Source organism: Colossoma macropomum, unplaced genomic scaffold (assembly GCF_904425465.1).
Source record: "Colossoma macropomum unplaced genomic scaffold, Colossoma_macropomum, whole genome shotgun sequence".
In the NCBI taxonomy this organism is placed as follows: domain Eukaryota; kingdom Metazoa; phylum Chordata; class Actinopteri; order Characiformes; family Serrasalmidae; genus Colossoma; species Colossoma macropomum.
Genome location: NW_023494784.1, coordinates 24,866,183 through 24,887,240, shown reverse-complemented (window position 1 = coordinate 24,887,240; position 21,058 = coordinate 24,866,183). Strand labels below are relative to the sequence as shown.

At 38.3% G+C, this 21,058-nt stretch overlaps 2 protein-coding genes across 3 annotated transcripts; both read right to left on the bottom strand.

The window, feature by feature from the left end:
* Positions 1-2,657: 2,657 nt before the first annotated feature.
* On the bottom strand, positions 2,658-11,231 carry slain1a (SLAIN motif family, member 1a). Of its 2 annotated transcripts, XM_036564796.1 has the most exons (9): positions 10,662-11,231; positions 9,719-9,855; positions 7,483-7,611; positions 6,801-6,911; positions 6,420-6,569; positions 4,850-5,197; positions 4,124-4,309; positions 3,684-3,966; positions 2,658-3,565 (listed from the first exon to the last, which is right to left on the bottom strand). In XM_036564796.1, exons 1-9 carry the CDS (start codon positions 11,081-11,083, stop codon positions 3,490-3,492), a joined length of 1,842 nt encoding a protein of 613 aa, XP_036420689.1. In that variant the 5' UTR covers positions 11,084-11,231; the 3' UTR covers positions 2,658-3,489. The 2 variants fall into 2 exon arrangements, with proteins under 2 accessions (XP_036420689.1, XP_036420748.1); XM_036564855.1 differs by lacking the exon at positions 7,483-7,611.
* Positions 11,232-12,280: 1,049 nt separating this feature from the next.
* Positions 12,281-20,970, bottom strand: scel (sciellin). Its single transcript, XM_036564959.1, has 21 exons — positions 20,755-20,970; positions 19,601-19,659; positions 18,800-18,905; positions 18,590-18,652; positions 18,362-18,451; positions 17,699-17,734; positions 17,206-17,235; positions 16,889-16,951; positions 16,727-16,801; positions 16,168-16,218; positions 15,393-15,461; positions 15,248-15,310; positions 15,089-15,163; positions 14,261-14,335; positions 14,097-14,159; positions 13,915-13,983; positions 13,741-13,809; positions 13,538-13,606; positions 13,099-13,207; positions 12,843-12,945; positions 12,281-12,748 (listed from the first exon to the last, which is right to left on the bottom strand). The coding sequence occupies exons 2-21, from the start codon at positions 19,641-19,643 to the stop codon at positions 12,732-12,734; spliced, it is 1,338 nt and encodes a 445-aa protein (XP_036420852.1). The 5' UTR covers positions 19,644-19,659; positions 20,755-20,970; the 3' UTR covers positions 12,281-12,731.
* Between the last annotated feature and the right edge of the window lie 88 nt (positions 20,971-21,058).

Sequence of the window (21,058 nt, the reverse complement as noted above, 5' to 3'; positions counted from 1 at the left end):
CAAACACTGTTAAAGTTTCAAACTGTACCATTCACTCCCCAGACCATACAGTTCATATGTGGAAACTAAGCTGTTAAAAAAAGTTAGTTTTGAATTAATTGTTTCAGTGATGTCACGAAAACCTATGCATTTGCATATATCTACTTATTCAGTTTACAGCAGTTAACCCCATTGAGTGTTTCAGCCTGGGAAACAGAGGTCATTCGCGTATTTTCATCTTAGAGACACAGTTACAAAAACAGCCTGTTTACGGGATTAAGGGATAAGGAGAGGTTGGAAAATGTTTTTCGTTCATAAAAACACACAAATGTTCAAGTGGACTTCAAGAAAAAATATTAATTAGAGGAAAATGTTGAATGTTGGACCCTTAATAAACCACTCTTGCTTGTTTGTTGTTGTTTGTTTATATGCACTTTGAGCAGTGTTAGAAAAAAGTAATGAAACCAAAATTGTTTGTTTTCAAATAATGTGAAATAGCCTATTATTTCCTGCAGTTATATTTCTACACATTGTTTTTGTTAGGGGAGCTTTTAAAAGGTTTAAATATAGTGGCAGGGTATGGGCATTTATTTAGTGTGCTTTTGTAATGGTCTGTAACAGCTAGGTGGACATACCTATCTGTTCTATTTATTATCAACACAGATAAGGGACCCTACAACTTTGGCGAAGTATCATTTTATTGTTTTTAATTTTTTTTTTTTTACCACTATATTACTCCATTTTTGCACATCCAAAATGTGTCTTATAATGCCTATCTTCTCATCCCACAGATCCACCAGAGGGACCCATAATCGTAGCAGGAACAGTAATACCAGTAATCTTATCTATCCCCTATGATCGTCACAATCTTAGACCAGGGTGGCAGGTTGGCTCTGGATTTGCTAGTCTGTAGTCCATAAGGCAGACTTCATCTCAGCTTGGCATTCCTCCATTCCTGGCTTTGACAGAGACTCAGATCACCTCCGAGCACTCAGCAACTCCAGCGGCCCAATCCTTTGCCTTTAACTTCTCCCATGTGCCAAGACAGACTGGCAGGGGTGGTGGCACAGGTTTGCTTCTGTCTGAAAAGTGGCGTTTCACTCTCATTTTTTCATCTTTCGGTTTCCTCTTTTGAGTACCATGCTGTCCTCACCATGATCTTGCTGCCTTATTTGAGAACTCCTTGGTCGTTCTGTCTGAAGATGCAGGATGTCTTGGTCTGAATCTGGATGACCAGTTATAGTTCTCAGCTCATATTGTGAACCTGACTCAATCATGCAGGTTTCTCCTGTACAACATCAGGAGGATTTGACACTTTCTTCTTCCACTGGCTGTTCGAACAGCAGACTCTGTCACAGTCTTCAAATGTAGATCTATGTTCTGTATCTTTCTTTCTAGGTATCAGCACTGGCTTTTCTGTCTGGCAGTGTCTGAGCTCAGGGGTAGCTTGGATTTTATTTGTGTTATATAGGGTACATTTCCTGAGTGGACAGCAAAGCACGTTTGTAAGTCACTCTGAATAAAAGCGTCTGTTAAATGCCATAAATGTAAATGTAGTCGTTAAGGTATAAGGGCTATTCATTCATCTAATTTTTGCTTCTGCAGTGGGATGTCCCTAGTTTTAAGTCAATGGTGTGAGGCCCATCAAGGCAGTAATCCATACCTCTTCGTGATTCACATTGAAACACTCACATTGTCTTTGTAAACTAAGAAACTGGATTAAGAAATAATTCACACAACTTAATTACTTAATTCACAAAACTTGACTATCATAACTGATCTGCATGTCGACAAAACATTCTCCAATGCTAGACCTTTCAATTCCGATTAATACCCTCACTGTTCTTCCCTCACATACAACATATGTAAAAATCTCTTGTTGTTACTGGTTGACTAGCTTACCTTCTTGGTGTACATCACATTTACTCTTAGATCATGCAGATTCTTACTCTACAGCAGTACAAGAGTGGGATCATTCCTGATAACACAGGCTGACCAAACTCCAGGCCTTGGTCATTTCTTAACTGGACTACAGCAGCTTGCTGATACAGCTAGGGTCTTCCCTAATATGACACCACATCTCTACAAAGCATCTAGCTCTTTCTCCAGTGTGACCTCAGTTGTGGAACTGGCTTCCCTGATATCCGAACTTCCCTTCTCTCTTTCCAGCAGTCATGAGGCACACTAAATTTCCTATTCATGAATCTTTAATACCAAGACAATGCAGTGTTCAAGCTATGTTTATTTTTTCTAGGAAGTACTTCTTTGATAAATGTACACAAGACTAGGATATCTTATTAAGATAAGACTCTTTGTCTTGTGCATTATCCTGTACCTACCAAATGACTAAATATGAATATAATGATATTAAAGATAGCAGAACAACTCTGTCAAATGAGGGCACTGGAACTGAGAGCACTTAAAAAACTGTTCTATAATGAATATCAAAAACACTCCTTTGGTAGGGCACATATGTACTTAAGAAAATCCTCTGAGGAAAAGTGATTGTAAAAATATTTCCAATTTTGTGCAAGTAAACTGGATATTGGGGGCACAAAAAATCTCTTTTGTCCTTGTGCCACTGTGTTGATAATCTTTTGTCACAGTACCACCTGGAGGTAAACAGTGTAGTGTACAATCAAACACCAAAACAAAAGAGCAGATGACTGGCCAGTTGAAAAGCCTTTATTTCAATGTTAAAATACACTTATTTGCATTCCCTTCATGTTTTTAACAAAAAGTGTTTTAGATGTGCAATTCATCAGCAATGCTCCTTTACATGAGCATCTTGTAAACATACAATTATGCATGTCGCACTTTGCATTAAGAGGCATTTGTACTTACTGTAGAATTGAAGAGTAATTACTAAGAAAACAAGACTATGACAGGAACTGTATTAATGTATGTGTAATATTGTCAAAAACCAACCTGTCCATTATTGACATGACAAATCTTTGTTTTCACAGTTACAGTTTCATTTTCTAGTCACCAATGTACTTATCAAAAAGTGCTTCTTTAGAAACTTTTAGAGAGGAAAGGTTCAGTAGTACTAGATGTGCTTTGTGAAAGGAAACTTAACTGGCAATAATCTGTTCTTTTTTAACAAACTTAACAGTAAAAGCGCAATTTGACTATAAACTTATGACATTAAAAACACTTGACATTAGGCACTAAAAATGACCAATATTTGCCTTAACTAATTTATCATTTCACTTGATGCTTGGTTTCTGTAACAAACATTGATATAACAAACAGTGTTAATTAGAGGGGAGTAATTTGCATGTAAACAACTGTATGCATAATGCTCTAATCAAAATGTTTGGCCAAAGGGCATATTGCAGTTACTTTTTTATATTGCATTAACGCAATTAACACTGCTATCCTTCTTATACCATCAGTTATGGTAACACTCCTTCTCTTATCAGCTTCAATTTGTGAACAACAGCTTTGCCCAGCCCGCTGGGCTTGAAATACTGTTGGATGTTTGTGGACGGCAGTATTTATCCAGCATCAATAGCATCCATCCTTCCAGCTTGCATCGCGCAGGGCGTTCAAAGCAGCTACGCTCTTTGGGGGCGTAAGTAAGCTGATAATAATGAAAAAGACATTTTAGAATAATAAACAGTGTAATTAATATTGTAAATAATAGTATAAGTGTAAATATAACAGTGAAACTATATTATCCTATAAACAGAAGTGATTACCTGCGCACTGGCTGAGCAATTTTGCTGCGCAGGGTCCCAGTGGTCCCAACGAAGGAGGCTGGTCGAGGTAGAGCACTGCGACTTGTAGTGGACGAGGTGCTGGGTTTACTGGGGAGAGGGATGCCACTGCTGGAGAGAGAGTTTAAGCTAACTGACGAAGGCATTGTGGTAGGACCCTGTATCGTTGGACTGACGTAGGCTGTGGCCTTCAAAGGTTGTCGTGTTGTTGTGGAGAAGTTGCCTATACTCTGTACCCGCTGCTGCAGCTGACCTGGAGAGGGAACTGGGATAAGAGTGGTAGTTTTATAAAGAATAATTCAATCTATATCAACAAATTGCAAAGCAAAATTAAGAAATCATTTTATTTTTAAACCTAACAGCCAATATTAGTCATAATTGTTCCTTATCTAGCAAAGATGTGTTTGCAGTGTTGGCCTCACTTGCAGTCTGAAGCCTGGCGAGCCCACTTGAAGAGTCAAAGCTCTGACTGTTGCGTAATGAGGACGATGAGGATGAAAATGACGAGAACGCTGTGTGGCTGGCAGGAGCAGCAACGCTTGGGACACTTGGCACAGACAGCATGCTGGGAGCTCGTATCAGGTTTGGCATACTTCTCCGCAACTTGTCTTTAAGCACAAATGACATCCAGTAAGATACTAAATTAACAATTAGTGAATAGTTACCCATTAATGATCGCAATAATTACATTCTTTACAAGTCTACTGTCATTGCCCTGACAGCTCTGCTGCTTAATCCAGCATATGCTGGATTTTGGCATAAACAGAGTAACATTTGCTGTCTATGCTGAGAGCTGCCATGAACTGCCATTCAACCACTTATAATCAAAAAAATTGGCTCAGAGTCTGGAAATACCACATGTGGTATTCATAATTAAAAAAATGATTGAAGGTAAATTAAATACAGGTTATGTCAATGTCAATAAATAAGTGAAGTGTTAAAAAAGTCAATCATTAACTATGAACTAATATAACAAAAAAAAATCCTCTGTAATTTACTATGATAATTGCAAAAGTCTTCTCCACCTACAGAAGCACTGTTTTAACAAAACATACAATACAAAGTACAGTAGTTAACAAATGTCTTATTTTGTGCTTTCACTATAAAAGCAGTAATTCAGTATTGCCTATGTTGTGATGCATGCTGACCTGTGCTGGTGCGGTAACTCTGTGCTTCGTTGGCTGTGTAGCTGGTTGTGCTGGGACTGGGGCTGGGGTTGCTGAGATGCTGGTAGGACAGGCTGCTGAGGTACTGTGGGCTGGAGGGGCTGCGGCGGGGGTCTCTGGGGCTGGAGAGGTTGTATGAATGGGACAGACTGCGCTGCATAGACCCTGTACGGAAGAGCCGAGGCTGAGGAGGTGGTAGATCATCACATTCCTCCTCTTCCTCCAGCTCCAACGTGCTCCTCCCCGGTCGACGCAAACCTGAGTGCACGGAAAAGCTGGAGCTGCGGCGAGCGACTGTGGCCGAGGTAGTGGCATACTCCTGACGCAGACCTGAGCACAAATGTACACTTGTAAACAAGAATCACAGGATGTGAGTAACTTGTAATACGATAACAAAGTTGTTCACCATCTCAAAGGTGTCGCAATACAAGCGATTCTGTGATACATGATATATTACTACATTGATATTTTGTCCTATCCCTAGTCCAGTGTAGGCTTGCTTACAGTTGTGGTATTATTATCTCAAGATCAGGATTATGACCAATAGGGTGCCTATGCATATTCATTGAGTAGTCTTTTCCTGTCAGTGTTGTAAAGTTTGAAGTAGACCTTTGTTTGGAAAGATGCATCTGTAAATTGTTCTTGAATCCTAGCATTGTCACTGTTCGTCAGATTTTGCTCACCCTGCACTCATCACAATTTGATTAGCGCCCCCTCTAGGAGTTATGAAGTGTGACATTCTGATAATTCAAAGTGGTAAAAGACTCAATCAATTTAGAGCACCTATGTATTTACTAAGAACACCAGTACTAAGTGCCAGTGTATTAACAACATATTGTGAAAGGAACTATCACAGTGTATTGCTGTATTGATTTTTAGTCCCACCACTACATATATGCAGCAGCTAGGACACCAACTATTGTTTCAGCATCATATAGATTTTTTAGCCCTTCAGAATAGACATAATAAAGCTGAGAAATAAATAAAGCTTTCCTGAGAAATTTCCTGAGCAGGCCTGGACCTCAATTTATAGAAAATAGTAGCAATTTAAATCGCAGTCACCGTATTAATCGGAAATATCACAATTAGATATTTCCCACAAATTGTTCATATACACTCTTAAAATAAAGGTTCCTAAATGGTTCTTGTCCTGCACCAACAGACATGACATTATTTGGTTTGCATTTGTATCATATACATAGTTCACCATTGCTCTGTTATGTCAAGCTGATAATTCGAAATATGCCCAAATCAATATGTTCATATTGTTGCTGTTAAAAAAGCAGTATCAAAAATAAAAACATGTAACCCCCTTTTTTTTTTTTTTTTTACATCATTTGAACATAGCAGCCACCCTGTATATTGTATGAACATTTTATGATGAATAAGCTGAAAAAAATCCTTTAATTAAATCTCTTTCCATTAACTTGCATTAAAAGTTAAGAGCGTTTTTGTCTTCTCCTGTAAAGTTACCATTTTGGAGATACATGTTTTTTTTGGACAGTGCTGACACATCAAGGCTGATTAGTGTGATGTGCGACAAAGGACATACTCTCTTCTTGCAGTCGGGCCATGACCTGCACGTCTGTCATGTCCTGAAGTTTATAGTCCATAGAGATTGAGTCATCCTCCAGCTCTGAGGTGCTGAAATCATTGTCCGTGGAAGACTGTGGGCTGACGGCTGCATGTGGACGACTGTAATCTACAGTGATGAGAGGGTTAAGATTGACGTTTGGGAGTAAAACAGACATAGTTAAGGCATTTCTATAACCTTTACTATTACATAACATACTGAATGTGACTTTTCATACAAACTATGTATGAAGACTTACAGAATCAAAAATATATTACATTATATTTTTGGGTGGTAGTTCCACATTAGCTAAGCTGCTTGTAAAGCCCAAGGATGAATAATGGACATGACTAGGCTTACTCTGAGTAGCCGTGTGATAGAGGAATGAGGGAGACCTCTCGGCCAGGCCACCGCAACTCCTCCCAGTGAGAGGCTGCTGCAGGAAGCATTGGCTGGATGGAGAGGATGGCGCTGAATCAACAGAGACATGAGAAGTAGCTCATTGTAATGGATTCACAATATTTGAACTTGGATGATGAATGTGAGATGACTTTACTCATAATCTGGGGCCATTATACTTTAAGTGGTAGTTATAAATATAAAAAATGAGCAAACATCCAATTTGAAGTGCATATTTAAACCACTCACAATGCAAAGGACCGTAAGTGAAACACAGTATGACTATAACGGCTTTGCCACAGAGAACATATGCTGCTGTAGCCACTCCACAGATGATGTCACCAGAGCCAGTCAATAATGTCTCAGATTTCACTAAGTCTGAAAAAATATGCTGAGTTGCGCTCAAAGACATGGGATATCCTTTCTTTCTAGTGCAAAATCAATAGCCATAACCTTCTGATCCAGCCTAAATAAGCAAAATGCTCATATCATGAAAGAAATGCAATGCGATGTTGTACAATAAGTATACTGCTATTACATCCACATATAGTGCCTCAGCAAATAGAGTGACTGAGTAAAAGCTAAATTATTTTTGCCCTGCTTTCTTTTTAATATGGTAGTATAGCTGTAGTGACACTGTTACCTGTTTGTTCAGTTAGTGTGGGTTTAGTAAGAGGTTTAACAGGAGTGCTTAAGGAGGAGAGTCCATCTATAGGGCTGTAGGCAAGGGAAGATGAGGCATAGCCAGAGAGGACCCCTCGCCATCTTTTGGCTAAAGGAAGAAGGGGAGGAATGTTAGTACAATCATGCACTGAAGAACAGTAAATATTTGAAGCTACTCAAAACTTAGTTAAAAGGGAATTCCATCAGTTTTTTTTTTCAAAATTTCAGCATAATTAAATCATTAAGATGTAAACAAAGTCATTCAGAGTTGTTTGATTAGTTGAAATACTTTATTCTAACTTGTCAGGATTATTCACAGTGGTAGTGACAGGAACCAACCATCTGAATGCCTTGAAAAACCACCTCACAGAAAGCTATTACACAGAATGGTTAAGCATATGCAGTCTGATACTTTTTTTCACAATAGCTGGATGATAAACATGCCTAAAACATTTTTTAAATCCAGGAATAGCAGAGATATACATAAAAGATGTTCTAAGGCAAGACAGTCCTCAAATAAGACTACTATTTTACTACTTTTAACATTACACATAAAACACAGAAGACATGTAGGTTCACTGGTCAATCTGGATGGTAAATACAATGGTGATATTTGTAGACATTACAACCCCTGGTTACCATCAACACCACTGTAAAGAAATCCGAGTCATTACAATTCACATTAAAACACTCTGAATGACATTGATTTTTGAAAAATCAATGGAATTCCCCTGTAAGATGGAGAGTGAAGGTTATAGAGCACAAGGTTAGAGCTTATTTTTGCTATCAGGGTAGTGACTGCACCAACATTTCAGTTCCTATATCTACCCCTCTGTCAATCTTTAATTAACACTGCAGTGGGATGCATTTTGCTTTGAACATTAAGCTAATTTGGGGTTATTGGTAGGCAAACAGAGCACTGTGCTTTTGGCATACCTTACACAATTAGCCCTGCCATGACAGCAATGAAAACTAGCATTCATGTCTACCCACAAAAACAAAGCTTTTTAGAGACTGGTGGAACAAAGCTGTATTCATGACCCCCTAGCACAGAGCCAACCTTGCTCAATCTGGCCTTTCAACAGCAAAGAGAACGCAAAGCTCACACTTCTCTGTAAATACATCTTATACATTATTTATACGTGGACTGATCCAAATGGAATAACTGATATAAAATGCTATCCTCATGCTTTGCCCCTGTTCTGACTGAGCTGTGTATTGAAACTGTGGAAATGAAACTGCTACACTCCAGTTTAGCAGAAGGGGTTAATATAGTCAGGGTTTCTATGGTAACCATCTTCTCCACCATGGCTGCAAAATACAAGGCTGAATATTTCAAGACTGAAATGAATTGAGGAGTGGAAAAGGCTTTACACTTATCTACACTTATCATAGTTTTTCTGTGTCATAAGCAGAAGAACTGATACTTTTAATACTTTGAAGGTTACACATGCAAACATGCACAGGTAATGTAGTATATGCAGAAACCAAAAATGTAATAGGCCATTAATAATCTGTTCTGTAGACAGTTTCTAGTGCTATATATGTCTCATAAGATGCCATTGCTATATGCATGCTGCAGCTTATAACCTTGCCTTAGTCCTCACTTGGTGCTTTTGTGCTGTCACGTAAACCACATGGTTCTCTTATCTTCAGAGCATAATTACTGACTCTTTTCTTCACAGCAACGTGATTATATCCAAGTAGATTGACACTTACATAATTGTATAATCTAAGCTTAATACCAGGGTTCTTCTCACTTTTTGCACGTTCTCACATAAGTCTATATATAAAATAACTGACAGACGAAAGGAGCACAAATGATTTCATCCACTGACAAGGGTTTTAACAAATTCACAGTACAGGCTCCAACAACACCATGTTTTTAGTGACATCACATTTCACATACCAGACCTTAAGAACCGGTTAATGACACAGCTGATCTCTACTAAGAGAAAGGCTGATGAAGAAAAGCTGATTATTGCAATCTGAGGATGAATATAGCAGCTATTATTAAACTGCTTTTCAAAAAACTGAGCTTCAAGTGAAATCAAATGACTGACTGTCACATAAGGGACAACAAGTTTCCTGTTTTGTTCAAGATGTCTAAGCCCCTTAGTTCAAAAACTACATTAACTCAGACATAATCAAGTCTTACTTTCTCTCTTGGATTGGAGATTGAACTTGTATGTAAGGATGTGAGAAGGTCACCATACCTTGCTCTAGTCGGTAGCATAACGAACGCTTAGCCAACTCCACCTCGGGGCTGGGGTTATCAAGCACGTGTCTACACCACTGCAGGGGGCTGAGGAGGGACTGAGGGTACAGCTTTGCTTTTGGAGACACAAACAACCTGGAGATAGAAGAGATGGAACAGGGAGCCAAGTAAAACAATCAGTTCGCCTCGCAGATTTGCCAGTTACTGTGACACAATTTCGATAGGCTGATAAGTTACTATATGCATGTGTTTGAAGGACATAATAAATCATGTCTGAATTATTGATTCATGACATATGGTTGCAATGGTTGAAAGTCAAGATGATGTCAGGATCTATTAAGGAATAGATGCTGATTTTTATAATTTTCTTTGAGGCCTGAGAGCCACATAGACCATCCTACCCAATCACAAAAGGTGGGCGGTCACAAACTGTGAGGCTATCAACACAGATGCAAGTTTTAATAGGCCTGTAAATGGGCCTGGGATATCAAAACAATACTATAAGATCTATGAAGTTGGCATATGCTTATGTGGTAATATGAAATTTTCCTATTGAGAGGCTGTGAGTAAGCAAATCTGATCCACTAATTAAGATCCACTCCATCAGAACCCTTTAGGTAAGAGCATTTCAGATGTAAACAGACCCAACAAAGGACATCTAGATTAACACAGCAGCTATTGCTGCAGTGGGACCTCTTAGGTTACTAATAAACTGAAGCTAAATAATAAAGATAACAATATTGGGCAGATATGTCATGAATTCAATTATCTGCATAACTTTCACTCTCTGTACACAATACTAACTACAGCTAATTCAAATTGAAATGGGGCAGCACTGTTGAAGGTAAACACAGTGTTCCTTAAAAAACAACAGTATTTAAACGCAATTGAGACACGCAGGTTTAAAATCAGGTCAGTGAAATGGAGCTGGGCTGCAGTACCAGGTGTCCTCAGCCTCTCCATCGATGGGGAGAAGAGCAGAAAGGTCCAAAATTTCAGCCTCGTCCAGCGCTGTTCGCTCGCAGCCGTTGTTCTCCGCCTCCCTCTGAGGATGGAAATACGGATAAAGCTCCTCGGTCGTGTGGGGTCCAAACGAACCTGTGACGGACGGGGAGGAAACCGGGTAATTCCCTGTATAAAACTGGCCCGCTGTGAGGAGTTCAGAGCAGCTGGAGTTTGAACACAGATGGCCAGCGGAGGGGCAGCTGTTGGCCGTGTTTGCTCTCGTCCTCAGCTGCTCGTTCTGGCGCTCCAGTTTCCGCACGAGCTCCTGGAGCTTTTTTACCTCCAGCTCGGCGTCCATAACCTTACTGTTACCGTTGACGTCCGCCATCATTTGGAGATTCAGCACAGCAGCTTCCATTGGATCCTAATACAAAAAGTACCCAGCAGTAAAAAAAATGGTGGCGAGGATTTCACCCAGCGCGGCAGCTCACAGCTTTAGCCGCTCGGCTGGCAGCGCCATGCTTCATTCAGATGCTGAATGTGATGTGCTGGACGCAAAGCCTGGCTCTCCGTGTCCCCTCCCCTCAGCTCACAACAACACAGCACAACACACAGGGCTGCGAGCCTACCGGGCATTTTAAAAGAGCTCTCCTTTTGTTCGGCGGGTCTGGCGTGGTGATTGAGGAAAAAAAGCTATTAAAGGGAACTTTCACCGATTTTTAAAAATTTCCAACCTTAGGTTTTCTTTACAGTAGTGGTGATTGGAACCAGAGGTCGAGTCATGTCTACAAATGCAAATATGTTTTATTTGCTGTCCAAAATAACCATTGAAAATGCATGTGGTTTATATCGCTGTTGTTGGAAGAAAACCTGGTATTTCCATTTTTGACGTTTTTCAGTTTTTGACATAGTTTGAAAATACCTGTTTCCCTTTATATTATATGTAAATTTCATGATGAATGAACTAAAAGAAACGACCCAGAATCACTTGGAAAAACGTCTGGTTCCACTGACTTACATTAAAAGTAAAATGTGTTTTTTCCTTCTCCTGTAAAGTTACCATTTTGGAGATGCAAGGTTTTCTTCTGACAACAGCGATATGCAAATTGGTAAAACAGTGGTTAAACTGAAAAACAAGAAAAGTTTTCTGGGTACTATTTTGCTTTTTAATGCTGTGCATGTACCTCCCTGGATTTAAAAAATACCGTTTAGGCCAAAATCTTTTCTCAAAACTATTTAAAAACAGTGTCTCAGACATTAGGCAGCGTATTTGTAACTATTTAATCATACACTTTTCTCTGAGGTAGCTTTTAGAGGCATTAAATGATTCAGATATCTGGTTCCTATCTTTTTTGCCCTTTTTCACTTTTATTTTGTGATTATTATCATGAACAATAGAACAGAGCATTTCACATCAAACCGCCCTGAATGTCTGTTTACATCTTAATGATTTAATTATACTGACGTTTTGAAAAATCTGTGGAATTTCCACGTAGGATCACACACCGTGGTCCTGTTCTGGTTTCAAGGATAGTAAAATGCATTAAAATGTGTTAAACAATTAATTGTCCTAAAATGAGCATGCATAGCTTTAATGACCCCAAACACACGGATGTATGTAATTAAAATGTTTATTTATTCAAATACTTTGAATAGAGAATGGACAAATGGAGAAACGGTCACAAAGTCCTAACACTTGTCTTTCAATGATAAAACATGGTGGCTCACAGCAGACTTGAAGGTCACTTCAGTTTGTTAAATAGAAATAGAGAGAGGAGATAAAATATTACAGGATATTAAGACAAATACACAAATCCTATCACCTGCTTCCACCACTTACTACAGACAGACCCACTACCCCTCTTGCTTGTATTTCAGTTCCTCTTTTCTATGACATTTGTGGGAAAGCACTTTGAATAACACAACATGCAAAAAAATCCCATTATCATAATTTTCCTTCACCTAATCAAAGTCTTAAAAGTCGATATATGGATTTCCTTCATTTCTCTGTTCTTCATGTTTTATCTTCACATGTTTTTGCCTTAGTGATGACACCTGTTGTAGCTTCAGCGACGCCACTTATCTGTAAAATGAGCAGATTTGTTTGTATTAGGTCATCCATTACTGATTGATCAATATACAGTAAGTCTTTGAACAGAAGGGTGGTGCTGTCTTACCCCTGGTGACACCAAAGCAGCGTTCACAGTGCACAGTGCGCTGATAGACCCACATGCTGTCCCCTGCCTTCAGATGTCCCAGAGAACACTTACACAGCTCACACTGTCACAGAGATCCACAGAATGTGAGAGTAATTACATTGATCAAAAGGTAAAAATCTAAAAATAGTCAAAAACTAGTAATATCATATTCTATTTACTTGTTCACTATTCTTAGATGATAATTACAGACAAAAAAATGAACTAAAAGTCCTACCTTGAAACAAGTGGCGTGACACTGTATATTCATATCATCCAGAATCATCTTGACCTCAGAGATCATGGGTTTGTGGCAGTATGTGCAATAATCCTTCTCAATGATTTTCCTTTTGAAAAGTGAAATGCATTTCACATATCATCACTGTTCATAAACGTATCTCTATGTTTTTCTGTTTTTATTCTTCTCCATCATTTGAGCACAGCGGTTGTTCTTAACATATGTCCAAACTTCATGATGAATAGACCAATAGAAATAGTCCAAAATTACTGGAAATAAATCTCATTGCATTGATTTAATCAAAAGTAAACAATGTTTTTGCCCTCTCCTGTAAAGTTAACATTTTGGAGACATTTATTTTTTGGACAGTGACAATATGCTGTCCCAAATAAAATAATAATAATTAAATACATATAATTAGAGTACAGTTCAATCCTACCTGTCAGGTGTTGTGTACACCGTTTTAACAGTTTTTGATGTGAAGGTATCAGACAGGTAATCTTCAGGCCTGCAGAGAAAATACACCCCATGGCAATCATGTTAAAGCAAATTGCAGTTGAAATCCTGTTTAATATACACGTTACAGCCTGATTCAAATTTGTAATTCACTTCTTTAAACATTTGCCCTTGCTCTTATCGCACCTGTTGTCTGTGTAAGTTGTTGTTGTAGTGTAGGTCGTGGTGGAGCCACTGATACTGCGGCGCTCATACCTTTTCAACAGAAATGAATTAATGCATTAAAAATTCAAACATAACAGTGTCTGCAGTTCTTCATCAACCAAAAGTTGCTTAGCAAAATAAAATTAAATGAATTACCTATCAGGTGTTGAGGAAACGGTCTTCACAGATTTGGTGACCCCCGTATCAGGAAGGTAATCCTCGGCTCTGCGAAATCGATAAAACTCCATTGTAAAGTATGTGCAGCTTGAAATGTGACTGCACTGAAAAGCTCTTAAGTAGAGTCATGCGAACACTGGAGCCCAAATGAGAATGCGTACCTGGTCTTTTTGTATGAGGTTCTCGTATAGGTCGTGGGACTGGTTACGCTGCTTTGCTCATTGCTGTGTAAAAGACACAGTATGTAAATGAGCTATTTGGAAGTCACAAGAAAAGACTACAAGCTGACTAAAATAATACGCAGACCCCACCCTGCATGCCATACCTGCTGGTGACAGGTGCTGAGTAAGCTGACTTGATGGATGTCGGTACAAGTGTATCAAACAACTGGTCCTCAGCGCTATAAGAAAGTGATAATGAGAGGTTGGTTTTAGGTAATTTACTGAAAATTACACCATTAAAATTGCAGTGTGGTCACGCTAAAGAAGGCTTTTTGGCACTACATGTGGACTGTGACTGAATGCCCATTACTATGTAAGTCACTCGTCCTTGTTTTTAGAATTTCTATGTACAATTCATACCTAAATTTATGCAATTTAGAGTTTCTATATATTTCTATGTAAAAAAACTACTTTTTGGATAGAAGTATACCTTGTTTTTACTTTTTACTTGGATCTTCTGATCACAAAAGAAATTTGTTAAGCGGTTGAAATTAGTGCTTTAAACTCTGAATCATTTAATACCTCTTAAAGCTCGCTCACAAAAAGTTATTACATAAAACAGTTTTGAATATGCTGTCTGATGCCTGAAACATTGTTTTCCGATAGCCGCAAGCTTAAAACATATTTTTAATATACCCTTATGATAGAAGGGTACATGTAGGGTATTCTAAGGCAAACAAGTCCCCAATAAACCTAATTTTGTCCAGATTTACCACTATTTTATGGCTCTATTTGCACTGTAGACATCTCAACCCCTGGGTCCTATCACCACCACTGCAAAAAAATCTGAGTCAGTAACTTTCTCTACAATGAACTATTTCATATCAAACCTCTCATCGTCAAATCTCAACCACTTAATTATGCTGAAATTTAGAAAAATCGGTGGAATTTCCCTATAAAAGACATACTGCTATATAAACTAAGATTCTCACCTTGATTTGGTGGTGATGGTGCTCGTTGTCGTCTTAGATGTTGGTACATCATTATGACTAACATAGTTCTTGGTGCTGTTGATAAGATGGACAGTTTAAAAGAAAGCCAAGATGGGAATTTGATCAATTTGAAGCTCAGGCACTGAGTGTTGTCTTTACCTTGTAGTAGTTTTGATGGTCGAAGTTGGGGACGTCACTGACTCAACAGTTTTGCTTTCTTCTCTGAACAGAAGAAGAGAGTGAGAGAATTTCTCTAGAAAAAATGATAAAATGAATGAGATTTCGCACCAGATTAATCACTTACCCATTCTTGGTGTCCTTGGAAGTAGTCACAGTGATAGTCTCTGTCTTGGAAACACTTGAGCTTCTGGAACTGATGTTAAGAGACCAGCCGTTATTAGTCCAATCTTTATTTTCTGATAATGTTTAACCCTGATATTCATTAAAGGGGAACTCCACTGATTTTTTGAAATTTTTGCATGATTAAATGGTTAAGATGTAAATATGGTCATTCAGAGTGGTTTGGTGTAAAATGCCCTGTTCTAGTGAAACTTACAGAGTCAGAATTATTCACAGTAGAGGTGGATAGGAACCAGATATCTTCTTCTAAAAGCTCCCTCACAGAAAGTTATTACATGAAATGGTATGAATACTCAACCTGATGTCTGAGACATTGTTTCACAACAGTTGTGAGACAAAGTTTTGGTCTTAAACATATTTTAACTAGCAAATTTTAATCCAGTCATGGTGGAGGGATACATGAAAGGTGTTCTAAGGCAAAATATTCCTCCAAGAAAATAATTTTTTTCAGATTTACCGCTATTTTACCATCATCAATATTACACTGCTGGTTTTGGATAGTAAATAAAATGGCGATATTTATGTTTTAGACATTATGACCCCTGGTTCTTATCACCATCACTGTAAAGAAATCTGAGTCTGAATCTGTAAGTTTCTCTACAATTACCCATTTCACATTAAACCTCTATAATTGACTTTGTTTATGTCTTAACCACTGAATTATGGAGAAATTTTGAAAAATCATCAGAATTCCCCTTTAAGTTAAATCATTGTCATACCTTTTAGTCGGTGCCTGTGTAGTTTCCACAGGAGGCTGACTTTGAGTTTTCCTTTAAAGAGATAAAAGTTTTTAGCCAAATTACTGCTGTTTCACTCTATTCAATAGGAAAATGGGAAAGGCAGATATACTAAATAAATGAATGACTCAGTGAACGTATATAGCTGGCAGGCATATTGCATTGAAACGAAAAGACAGTGACCTTTCCCTTTGTATGCAAATAAAGCTATGACCCCCTGCAGACAACCAGTAAATGCGAAAGGCTTGAAGGCAGATTTAATTCCTTTCACTTTTAGGAGTGCCACACAATGCCTAGGGCTGCGAGTGAATCACTGAACTACACACAGCAGGATTGTGACAGACGTGCTGGGGAGTAAACTGCAGACGCAGGACAGTGAAGGCGAGAATCTGATCAATGTGGCTGCCTGCCTTCCAGAGCAAGCAAACCTACAGAAGTACAAGACATGCTGTCTATTTTAAGAATGATAAATGAGCGAGAAAAGCACGCCTCAAGGGTGTGAATAGATCAGATATATGCAGTTGTACCGATAACCACTTACGTGATATTGGTGGTATCTGAGAGGATCTTCTCAGTGACTGTTTCAGTTTTGGTTGGTGATTTTACTGAAGATGTCCTGTGAAAATGTGTGAAGAGATTTAGCACTTTGTAGAAGTGATGACAGAGAAAGCACAAAATTAAGTCTTCTGCTCAGTGTTTGTACCTGGTGGTGGTTACAGTAGTCTTTGTGCCGTCTTTGACAGTTGTTGTAGTAGCAGAAGTAGTGCTGAAAAGGAAAAGGAATGTTTTAAAGCCCATTTTACAAAAGAATGTGTCATTAAACTAGGTGTGTCAGCATGAAACAGATGGGTGTGGAGGTGAAACTTTAGATGTTTGAAATACTTTTCTAAATGCATTTTATGGCGCAGGCTGTAATCCCAATAGAGATGCATTTTAAAGGATTATACTAAACAGCTATATTTATTTAAATAGTGCACTGGGTAAATGACATAGGAGCTTAACGTGAACAAGGTCACCTACATCTTTGGATCAGACTTCACAGATGTTGTTCTGTAAAACAGAAATGGTTATGCATAGATGCAACGCCTCTCAAAGCTAAATACTGAAAGTTACTACTACTACTACTACTACTACAGACAATAATAATAATAATAATAACACTACAACTACAACAACAACAACTACTACTACTAATACTACTACTACTAATAGTAATAATAATAATAATAATAATAATAATTAAAATCTCATAATCGAAATTTTACACTGTAAAATGGTGTCTTAAAAAGTAGATAACCGTGCTGCCTTAAACATTTAAGTAAATTGAACTTCTAATAATAAGTTAACAGAACAAAAGTCTGTCTTCCTTTCTGTTTTAAGGCAACACAGTTATTTACTTTTTTTAATGGAAAACAATAAATATTATACAGTGTAGGTTGTTGTGCTAAAATACATTACCAAGTACTCATAATAATTAAATAATGAATAAAAAAAGTGAATAAATTAAGCATACATGCGTGAATCCAGTTCATCCTGACTTGCACTGAATCTGCAAGATTAAAAAATATGACGTGAAAATTTTGAGAAGAGTTAAAATTGCTTTCATTCTTTTTCATGCCATATGTTAGAGGGCCCATATCATGGAAAAAAAAGGGTTTGATCTTTCAAAACATACTATTACATACATAGACATCAGTCTACATGGTTCAAATATAGAAATTAAGTTGCAAAAACAGCCTATTTTGAATTTATTGATTTTGTCTGACTTCACAAACCCAACACATTTGGACACAAACACCTAATTCACTATCAGCAGTTTAGTCCCGCCCACTCATGCCGAAGTTATGAGAAGTGTTTTAGCCTGGACTAATTTTTGGATGATGCGCAATGGAGAACAGCCAGTCAGATCAGAGCTAATTGACATGTATTCGCACACAAAACAGCCTATTTAATTCTATGGAGAGGTTGTAAAACGGTCTTGTAAAAGTGAATGGCACATAAACTCATTCGAATGCTATGAGTTTATTTCTGGGGTGGGGGGGTGGTTAAATACATGAAAAATGTAGGATATAAGCTTTAAATGTTTAGAATGTTGTACTGTGATACTACTAATGTATTGATGCGATTTGCTCTCAATCAGTATGTGGTATGTATGCATTTTTGTCAGCTGCATTACCTTCTAGTCAGGGTCTGGACTGTGGTTCTTTGGGGTCGACTGGTGGAGGTGGTGGTGGTGGTGGTGATTGAGGTGGTTTTATCTGGAGAGCTTTGGGGAGTAATGGACAAATACATATTACCATACATCATAGATCATAGATTTAATGTGCTTTTTCATTCATATTCCACATGTTTTATGTGAGCATGTAAGCAACTGAAGGCCTTGAGAGCTCATTTGTTGCAGTACCTGTTAAGATTTTCGCTGGATCTAAACCGGGTCAGCACAGTTCTACCAAAGTTTGTGTCCTGGCTGTAAAATAAAGACAAAATTTATATTTTTGAGACCATGAATATTATCAGTGGATGCTGTTTTCATATAGTGAGAATATATGGCAGACTGGTTGAAAGATGGATTTTATTTATTCATGTATTCTTGTACGTTTGAACGTTAACTCACTCTACTGTTTTTTCATTGTTCACATCCTTCCTGATCCAGCTGTTGTCCTTCAGCAGGGATGTCTTCTTTTTGCTGTCCTCCACGACATTCTTGGGACTGCTGTTGTCTGCAGTTACACAGCATGCATAATTAATGCAGTTATTCATATTCATACAGGCATTCATTTTTTCACAGTAGGAAACTGAATATTTGGGCTGGAGTTCTGGGGGGGTAGAAGACCAGATCCTACTTGGGGATAGAATGGAGAGACAGAACTGAGGAACAGGAAAGAGACAGAGGGGGAAAAGCTTTGTCCCAGGAAAGGTGGAGATGAAAATGAATAGGAGGTTAAGAAGGGCATGGTCCCTACACTAAACTTTAATTATTCTTTAACTTTATTTGAAGAGCTTCATTCCAAAATGCTGTAAACCTTAGATAAAACTTTGGATACGTTTTGAAAAGAATAACAGCTGACATAAAATGTGTGGAAAACACATTGTGTGTATAGCACTGATATTTCTTGTGTAAAGCCCACTACAAAAATGTATATCATGTTATCAAACCATTTGGTAAAAGGAGACTGTTGACTTGAATGGTTTATTACAGGGCTGCCACTTCTTAGAGAACATTTCTCATTTCTGGGATGCAGAAAAAAAGAACTAGGCATTTTTTCTACACCACAGTAGTACTAGCATCACAGGACATGGGTTCAGTTAATGTATTTTCCAGTGAATTAAGGCTGCTGTCACATCTTTTGGATTTAATGGAGATACACCAACAGATTCTGATATAGAAGTGCAACATTTTGACAGGTTATCTCACCTGTTTGAGGAGGGTATGATCTCCTGTTGGTTTTAAGAGACATGGTTTGTGCTGGCACCCTGTCAGAAACAAAAGAAACGAAAAACATATTGTGAATTAGATTTTTTTTACATTTCCAACCATTTATTATCCACCAAAAAGATGCTATGAACCAGGCCTCTGCAATCACAGCATGGCAATGTCTTACTCTTTAGATTTGATGTTTTTGACTTCCTTCCTCATGCTGTTGATTGATCTCTAGACAACACCCTGCAATAACTTATAACACAGTGCCCTTCTCTGGTATTCTTTAACCTCTGACTTTTCCTTTTTCAATGCAAAACTTGTCTATCTTGCCTATCATAAAGACACACCCTACTCAAACACAGCTCTGGCAGCTCTTCAGCAGTGTTCCTCTGGTCTTTGGTGACAGAGATTACACAGTCATATGCACCGTCACACATATATGTGAGCCTTTCACAGCATAGACATACAGCATGTATAGTGAGGCTGGATGCTGACCCTTTGGAGAAGTGATCCTCAAAAGTAATGCCTGTAAGTTTGGCAGTAGCTCATTACATTCATTAGAGGGTTTATGGGCTTTTCTTGAGCTGGTTCAGCTGTATTTCACATCCAAGTTGGAGTATAATATAACAGACTATGTTGACAGAAAAGGATTAGCTCTAGCAAAGCAAGAACGAATACTAAAATTTAGCTTCGTTATGAGTTACTGAAAGTTTATCTTGAACAAAGTTGAGGTGTGGCTTATAAGTGCATTGTAGGCTTTTGTACTGCACTCTCTGAGCATGTCAGTTTATTTGAAGACACATATTTGCTATGCTATGTATAGATAACACGTCGGAAAATCAGTTCAACAGGAGATTTCCGTTAAATTTTTATTCATTAATGTCCATCATGCCCAAAGGAGGCACTACCTCAATGGTAGCATTCACTCAAATGGAAAATTATGACAACTTATAATTTTCACAGGAACTGCCTAGTGAGCATCAACCTACTTGCTCTATATATTAGTAAATTACAGTATACTAAACAGAGAAAAACCTTAAAACATTCAGCATAATCATTCAGTTATGACAGCTTCTCATAAAACTGTACTCCTATTCTGAGACACAGCGAAAGAACACATGATATTTGTGAATCAAGAGTGGACCTACCTTACAGTCTCCGATGGACAAAGGTTGAATGCAAGTAACTTTACAGAGCGTGTCTGTCCCGCTGTATTTGACCTGCTGGGAGGGGACGGTGAGGGCGGCTGAAGGTGTGGCTGTACACAAACCACCACCAAAACCAGAACAGTCAGTTACAAACTGGTCCCATGGATATGTCAGCTGTGATTTGTGTACAGGTGTGACAGGTAGATCAGTACCAGTGACCCCATAAAGCCAGGGATGAGCCGAAACCCTTCAGAGGGTGTGAAAAAATGTTTGAACTTTGAGTCATGGAAAGTATTTTTACACA